Consider the following 9,095-nt stretch of genomic DNA (forward strand, 5'->3'; position numbering starts at 1 on the left):
ACAGGCTCCAGGCTCTGAGCCATCAGCCCAGAGCCCGACGCGGGGCTCGAACTCACGGACCGCGAGATCGTGACCTGGCTGAAGTCGGACGCTTAACCGACTGCGCCACCCAGGCGCCCCTATATTAGTGGTTTTTAAGGTGTAGGTGATAGACTCATGATGGCCTGTGAGAACACTGCAGATATTTTCAACCAAATCCTCATTACCTTATTGTATTCATTAAAAGGCAGACAGTTTATTGGGATCTAAATTTTATTTTTATTTAAAAAAATGTTTTCAATGTTTATTTATTTTTGAGAGAGAGACAGAGCATGAATGGGAGAGAGGAGGAGAGAGAGGGGGACATAGAATCCAAAGCAGGCTCCAGGCTCTGAGCTGTCAGCACAGAGCCTGATGCGGGGCTCAAACCCACAAACTGCAAGATCATAACCTGAGCCAAAGTCAGATGCTTAACTGACCAAGCCACACAGGGGCCCCTGAGACCTAAATTTTAAACTGCCCTTTTTCTAGTTATTGCTAGTCATAGTATGTTACAGAGGCAAAAGGCAGTTTAGTGTTTCAATACAGTTGGGGTCTATAGTTGTGCACTTATTCCTTGCCAAATAGAAGGATAAGAATATAACTGACAGGGGGTGCCTGGCTGGCTCAGTTCGTAGAGCATGCGACTTCCGATCTTGGGGGAGGGAGTTTGAGTCCCACACTGGGCATAGAGGTTACTAAAAATACACTCCCCCCCGACTCCCAGAGATATAGCTGACATGGTCCTAAACATGATAAGCGTCTCAATCTCCTGAAGGACTGTTGGTAGCCACAAGTACTTCGTGATATGATACAAGCCTAGATTTTTAGAAGTAATTTCAGTACATTGAATCCTTAAAGTTAAAAAAAAAACTTACTATAGCATGGCCTTACAATTTCATAAAACCCATTAGCAGCAGTTTACTGGTAGTGAAAAGACCAGTATATTAAGGTGGTATCAATAATCAGTGACTTTCAAACAGTTTTGACTACAACTCACAACAAGAAATATAACGACTTTATGACCCAGAACAAATACATATATAAAAGATACAAAAGTTTCTTAAAACACGGTCTACCCTTACTCCAGTAATGCACTGACATTTTTTTACCGTTCTCCATTTTATTTTAAAAATTTTTGTAAGTTTATTTATTTTGAGAGAGAAAGCACGAATGGGGGGAAGGGCAGAGAGAGAGGAGAGATAGAGAGAAGCCCAAGCAAGCTTCACACTGTCAGTGCAGAGCCCAACGTGGGTCCCAGACCCATGAACTATGAGATCATGACCTGAGCCAAAGTTGGACACTCAACTGAGTGAGCCACCAAGGTGCGCCTCTGTTGTCTATTTTAACAAATGCTGGTTGTATCTCACTAATTTCACAACCTATTAAAAGGGTTAAAAACAGCAGTTTGACAAACACTGTCTATGGATTATTTTTGAGGTCTGACATTTTACAATTCAACCCTACCTCGCACAGAAGTCACTCAGATTCGGCTGGCTAAGAAAAACCGCACTCATCCCAAACTTTCTATCAAATGAACCACCCTTCCCCACATATCCATGCAAACCTCTCTATTAATCTCAAAGTCAGCCACCCGCAGTTCACATATACTGGGATAGAGGTTTTGTATTTGGACAGCACCTAAAGATGAAACACCCTCTGAGACTTAGCATGGATTTCACAGGGCACAGTACCGCAGGTACATAGGAACTGCTTCTGATTATCACAGTTCCGTTCTACAGAGTGATTTCTGTCAACAAATTTATGTTGAGAAATTAGTTTAATGAATTATAACCAACATTTTTAAATTCTTTTTTTCTTCTCTTGCCCTTAAGTAGGCTCCATGCGCAATGTGGGGCTTGAACTTATGACCAAGACTCCTATGATCAACAGTCGCATGCTCTCCTGACTGAGCTGGCCAGGGACCCTGTAACCCAACATTTTTAAAAGAAGAGAATACAGTAAAAAATGTCAGTGCATTGCATGAAGTAAGGGTTAAGTGATTAAGGCTTGTGAAATGATGAACACAAAATAGCACCGAAATAGTCCTTTTTCAAGTAAACTAAATAAAATTCAATTTCTCTTGTTGAGTCCCACCAGACTAGCACTGACTGAAATCCTCTGCCAGCAGCTCTTCCGATGCCAGTAAAGCAGAATACCAGCATCAGATATCACTTCCGCCCACACAGAACTCTGGATTTGCTAGTCACTAACTTATGCCTGCTAATCTATTCTGTAAACATTACTCTGTGACGAGACTCTTCCTTCCATCCAATATTTCTCCACAGGAACCAACATTTCTGTAAGGTGAATAGATAAGACACACATAGGAAGGTGGGGGGGGGGGGATGGGATAGACTTACCTGGTTTGAATGAGAATGTCACCCCTTCACCAGAACTATCAGTGGAGCCTGAATTAGCATCTACTCCTTCAACCTCAGAAATACTCTCAGCACCATTACGTACAGGCTCAGCTTCTTCTCCATTTTCTTCCACAGTTTTTACTTTTTTTAGGTCGGAGGGTTCTCTTCCAGGATGAAACCCTTGGCTCATTTTATCCTGTTCAGATTCAAGTACTTTGTCGCCTGAAAGCTCCTCTTCAGCTTTAGGCTAAAGCATAAGTGAGCACAGAGGTTACATCATTTTTATCATGTAAATATGCATGAAGACCTACATGTATCCCCTCAAAAGGCAGGGGAAAACATGTCACTCAAAAAAAGGATGTCTGTGTTCAGCACATGGCACTAGAATGCTAGGTTTGTTTAAAACACTTTTCTCACTTCATCTCTTGGGATACCGAAGACAAGTCATATGGCTACTGAAATGCTTTAACATGACTAATGAAATCTAAATGTACCAAAGGTTAGAATGGAAAGAACTGTTAATCCTAGTACTTGATGGACACGAAAGAGTCCTAGTCAGAAATCTAAATCAAGCACTCCTACCTCTGCCATTAATGCTCAACAAATATAAAAAGAAACACTAGAGGGTATTTTTTGTGCTGCCCTCTTGCTGCTAAATGGAGATTTCGATGACTAGAGCATCTGGGCCCCAAAAAGCTGATTATCCCTCATTTTACAAGGAAGCCACCTGTTAGTTAAAATCTATTTTTGTTTGCTTGTTCTCAGAATTCTCTATGGTTGTGACCTTATTCAAATTACATATGGAAAAGTGCTCGGCACATATTCCTCTACAGAGAAATCTGGGTTCTAGTGCATCTTACTTTTAAAAAGCAAAATGGAATTGAGGTTATTCACCAGATTATTTTTGACCACCACAGTTTCAGATATCAAAGAAAAATTAATTTCTTGAGGGCTATATATGAACCGTCAAAACTCCCTGAGGCAAAGTTCTCTATGAACTTTAAGTTCTTCTTTATCATGAAAGGTAAGTACTCGAAAAACAATTCTTCGGAACAAACACTCAGAGGAAGTAGGCATTCTAACTGACAGATTCACGCCAGAAGAGCCAAAAATAGAAGCTCAACAGAGAACTGTATGAAGGAATGTCATTTACGGAGGGGCACCTGGGAGGTTCAGTCAATTGAGCGTCCAACTCTTGATTTAGGCTCAGGTCATGATCTCACAGTTTGTGGGTTTAAGCCCCGCATCGGGCTCTGCTCTGAAAGTGTGGGGCCTGCTTGAAATGATCTGTATTGCCCTCTTTGCCCCTCCCAAACTCATGTGCGTGCTCTCTTTCAAAAACAAACATTAAAAATTTTTTTAAAAAATGTCATATACATAAATAAGCAAGTGGTTACCCTAATTGCTTTACAAAATTGTTTTTTCAAAAAACTAAGGAGTTACAAATCCTACTTTGTTATATAAATGAAATATCTTAACAGGTATACTACTAATAAATTTTCTTCTAAACTACATCAGATCATGGGAAAAGACTACATTTTCAAATGCTGTAAGTAGAAACAGATGGTTTTCCGGATTTGCTTCTATAATGAAAACAAAAAATTCATGCAAACATGCACACACACACATACACCTGTGTGCACGTTTGCTTTCCCCCACTCCCCTAAAAGGAAAACATATTATGGAAATAATCAAAAGAAAGATGTAAAAATTTCAAGAAGACAAAAGCTGAAATGATTTCAGATCATGTAAAATGAAGAAAAATGTTATTTTAGAGAAAAAAATACATTATGTCCTCTACTCTGTACCTAAAATCAACAAGAGAAAATCTGTTGGATATAAAGCAGAGAATCTATTACTTGGAAAGTTAATTTCTAACTAGAAAAAGAAGTAAAAAGAAATTTGTTTCCATGGATGACAAACCATACTTTAGAGAACACAGAACCACTGAAGTGTCTGAGGTACACTGTTAGAAGGATATTTTTCAAGGAAATCCACAAAATTAGCTGCATTAAGTATTTATGATGATTATTTTTCTTTCAGCTGGATGACGCTATATTAAACTAGTTTGTAACTGTCTAACAGTTTCTAAACTGTTTACTAAGAAAACCAGCTTGAAGCAAAGAAAACACCTTATGGGCTGGACTGTAAAATGTTAAACTTTTATAGGAACTTGTTAAAAGAAGAACTTAGTTGATAAAACTGCCTATTTAACTCATGAGTTTTTAAAGTGCTAGAAAAGCAGACCGACAACTATGTATGTGATAACAGAGGAAATACACTAAAATTTAAAAAGGTATTTTAAAGATGCCCTGAGCATCAATTTTAAGATGAATCATCCTTCTAGTTATCCTTGTAGACTACAATTTATAGAATTTGATAAAATATTTGCAGTGATATAACCCAATATATAACCAAAAATATGCTGGAACCTGAAACACATTCTTTGAAAGGCTGAGAAAAATCTATTAAGAAAAGGAGAGCTTGATAATCAGTGAAAACAAAGACAATGACCCCAGTATATAGTAAACTACTCTAATAAATGCTCAAATTTAGGAAAGACAAGGAATTAGGATATCTGGAGGCAAAAAAAAAAAAAAAAAAAAAAAAAAAGTCTGTGTGCAAATAATCAAAAATAAACCATAAAGTAAAGAAAAAAGTGATGGATTCAAAATGAGCTGAAACAGTTCTCATGTATGAAGAATAACAACGTGAAGCAGGTTTTAGCAAATAACCGCTCACGGGCCAAATTTGGCCCATCAACTGTTTCTGTATAGTATGCGAGGTAAGGATGGTTTCTGCATTTGTAGTAGCTGAAAAAATTCCAAAGAATACTATATACTTTCATGAATATTACATGAAATTTAAATTCAATGTTGACCAATAAAGTTTTACTGGAATTTAGTCACAATTATTTGCTTACACATTATCTGTGGCTGCATGTGGCCTACAACAACAGAATGGAGAACTGTGACAGGGATCATACAGCCCACAAAATCTAAACTATTTACTATCTGAACAGTTACAGGAAATGTTTGCGAACCTCTGATCTAAAGAAGAGAATGAATATCTGCAGGCACAGTAGTGGTGGCCTTCCCATTTAATTCAGTAATGCTTAGAAATCTAGCAAAGGAACATAAAGTATAACAAGAAAATGAATAAAAAATAGCGGAATCTAAAGAGTAACCAGGTTAGGAAGCTCTTACAGCTATACCAGGAATGTATGGGACTCTCCTGTCTCTGGAAGGTATTTTATTCTCTGTAGGAGCAACATTTTCTTGTTAAACTGCAAGACACGTGCAGCAACTATTTGCCCCTCTACAAATTCCTGCTAATTCTTATCCCCTGATAACCACATTGAAATCGCTTCCGTGAAACATTTTAGTGGTTGTTATGGGACTAACTGTGACATCAGTAGAGCATCATGTAAGAGCAGTGACAGGACAGGGAGAAATAACAAAGGGGTACTGTGAACTGCTTCGAAAGGGTAAGAATTATAACTAGATAGAAAAGCCTTTTGAAATAAATGTATTTAAAATCACTTTAAAATAATTTCTATATTTTAATGTTAACACCCTATACACTTATAAGAACTATTTTAATAAGCAGACATTAAGAGTTCAAGAAAAAAGCAACATACAGATGTTTTAGATTACTCTTGATTTATAAGATTCAGTATATAACACTCAGGATATGAAGATTATTTGCCCTTGTTTCTGCCTCACCTTGTCTCCTGCTGTGCTGTAACCTATAGCAAAATCTGGAATGGTTTAGTTCAAACAGGCAAATCATATGTGAAAAGTTATATTCCTGGGATCCAGTTACAAGACGACATATCCAACATGAATTTCCCTAAAATGTACCTGACGATTGCTATCACTACTGCTAATGGGTATTTGAAAAAACTTTCCATTATTCTTTACCAGATTAGTCTTTCCATCCAGTTAATACAAGGACAAATTCAACTGACAGGGTTAAGGGATTAACCAAAATTAAACAGTAACTTAGTTTTGCTGAAGAGACATTTTGAAAGACAAGAAATTGATGAAACTGAACATGCTACCAACAATCTTTTTAAAATTCTGTGGACTAAAAAAAAAAAAAAAAAAAAAAAAAATCAGACTATGTGCTCACGTTTCCTTGAAAAACAGGATCTCAAAAAAGAGATAAAAATATACACTTGTCTTGAAAATGGCCCCACAATTCCTAACATCAGCTAAAGAGATTTACTGCTGCCCCTTACCTCCACTTCTGCCTCCAACACCTCTTCAGTGGTTCGGGTCCGATCTTTTGGTTTTTTCCACATCTTTGGTGCAGTTACAGCTGTCTGAGCTGAAATACAAGATTAGGGCCATTACTTCCCACTGCAAAGTCATGTTTGATAATACTAAGTCTAAATGATACCTATATTCAAATTTAGCACGCCAAATGAGGGCTTCACCCGTACAGAAGAAACAGCAGAATGATCAAGTCAATAACTGGGTAGCTGTGGCCCAGACACTGCAATGGCATGTATCTTAGGCACAAATTGTTCACATCAGCACATACAGCCTTTCAACCAGTGGTTTAGGTTCATCCTGTTTCATGGTTAGGACATAGCCAGGCATATAATTCAGTATGTGGTATCTATACAAGAAATTGGCCTACCAGCCCATTCTAGACGTGGGTCTGCTTCTATTATTAATTAACTATGTGACCTAAAGCAAGTCACACATCTCAGGTTCCTTGCATATTCAACCACAAAGGTTACGAGTGAGGTTAGATGATACCTAAGCTACAAAAAATATCAAATTCCAACTTCTGTTTTTTTAAAGCCTTAGGGGCACCTGGGTGGCTCAGTCGGTTAAGCATCCGGGTTTGGCTCAGGTCATGATCTCACGGTTTGTGAGTTCAAGCCCTGTGTCGGGCTCTGTGCTGACAGCTTAGAGCCTGGAGCCTGCTTTGGATTCTGCGTCTCCCTCTCTCTCTGCCCCTCCCCCACTCACGCTCTGTCTCTCTCTCTCTCTCTCTCTCTCTCTCTCAAAACTCAATAAACATTAAAATAAAATAAAATAAAATAAAATAAAATAAAATAAAATAAAATAAAATAAAATAAAGTAAAATAAAATAAAATAAAATAAAGCCTCTAGACAACAAAAGGACACTTTAAGATTTCATTAGCTAGGCAGCACTTCTACAACATTCAGTTCTCATTTCAGATCAGTCCTGTTGGTCCAGTCGTTCATACTGCTGGGGAGAAAATCAAGAAAGAAAACCTAATTTTTACTCAATTATTATTATATTGTATCAGAAGTTCTAGATGGAAAATTAAGCTCACAGAAGATTTTTTTAAATGCATTCTCTTTCCTCTTTTTTTTTTGAGGTTTATCCACTTATTTTGAGACAGAGACAGAGAGAGTAAGCAGGGGAGGGGCAAAGAAAGGGAGACAGAGAATCAATCCCAAGCACTGACAGTGCAGAGCCTGATGCGGGGCAGAGCCTGACTCGGGGCTTGAATTCATAAACCTTGAGATCACAACCTGAGCCAAAACCAAGAGCTGGACGCTTAACTGACTAAGCAACCCAGGTGCCCTTACAAAGGATTTTTAAAAACTCATTTGACTTGTAATTCCACAAAACCATTCAACACTTGGATGTGCAATTTAAAGACTATTTAAATATCAGAGAGCAAAAAGAAGCTATTAAAAGGATCATACAGAGGCATCTGGGTGGCTCACTTAAGTGACAGACTTCGGCTCAGGTCATGATCTCAGGGTTGTGAGATCAAGTTCTGCGTTGCGCTCTATGCTGATAGTGGAGCCTTCTTGAGATGTTCTGCACCCCACCCCCCGCCCCTCTCTGCTCCCTTGCCCCCTCCTTGCTCTTTCTCTCTCTCTCAAAATGAATGAATAAACTTAAAAAAAAAAAAAAAGGATCCTATTGAAGGCAACACATGAGTCAACAGAGAAGTAAGGTATGACAGGAAGGTAGGTAGAGAGAAGAATCAAAGAAAAGTCCATTTAGCAAATGGAGACATTATCAAAAGAAACAAACACAAAGCTGAAGGGTACCATGTACTGTTTCCCTACAGAAATGTAACATCACTCATTAAGACTAAACCAACCAGTCTCTCTGAAGAGCCCACTCTTTTTTCAGAAGAACAGTACAATATGAACACTCACACTGTTTTGGGGAACAAGGAAAAGGAAACATTTAACATTCTTCTCAAAATTACTGCACCATTATAAACAATACTCTGTAAATCTCCTTTGTTACATACACCTCACTTTTTTATAACTAGATATAACTAGATGGAAAAGCCTTCACCTCAGGGACTATAATAAACAAAAAACATTAGACCACTGTTAATCTTCCTTGGTGACCTATTCAAAGTAAATTATTTTCTCAAAGTATGGAACTAAGATTCTGGTAAACATGGGTGTAAACATGGGCAATTTGCTATAGCCTCACGGTCTTATATTGAATATGTATATTCAGGTGTGTATGTATGTAGTGGTCGCTTCTTTTTTAAGGAACTTCTACATATAACCAGTCTATTTAATGTGCATCTCTTCAAAATGCTTGCGATTAATTCTGCTTCCACAGCAGAATCCTTTTGAAGAGTTACAGAGTTTGAGTGACAGGTACATTTTATTTTTCTTAATTTTTTAAATGTTTATTTATTTTTGAGAGAGAGAGAGAGAGAGAGAGAGAGAGAGAGAGAGAGAGAGAGAG

General features: G+C 37.9%; 1 protein-coding gene across 30 annotated transcripts in view; it reads right to left on the reverse strand.

Annotated features, from left to right (window-relative positions):
• The window catches only part of EIF4G3 (eukaryotic translation initiation factor 4 gamma 3), a 286,899-nt gene that overhangs the window by 81,735 nt on the left and 196,069 nt on the right, over nt 1–9,095 (reverse strand). For all 30 annotated transcript variants that reach the window (XM_040463621.1, XM_040463813.1, XM_040463823.1 and 27 more), the window contains 2 exons: nt 6,625–6,713; nt 2,382–2,628 (listed from right to left, as the gene is read on the reverse strand). In XM_040463621.1, the coding sequence (XP_040319555.1) occupies nt 2,382–2,628; nt 6,625–6,713 (336 nt within the window). The remainder of the gene's footprint in view (nt 1–2,381; nt 2,629–6,624; nt 6,714–9,095) is intronic.

The sequence above is a fragment of the Herpailurus yagouaroundi genome, unplaced genomic scaffold (genome assembly GCF_014898765.1).
Source record: "Herpailurus yagouaroundi ecotype Mexico unplaced genomic scaffold, PumYag 77, whole genome shotgun sequence".
Lineage (NCBI taxonomy): Eukaryota > Metazoa > Chordata > Mammalia > Carnivora > Felidae > Herpailurus > Herpailurus yagouaroundi.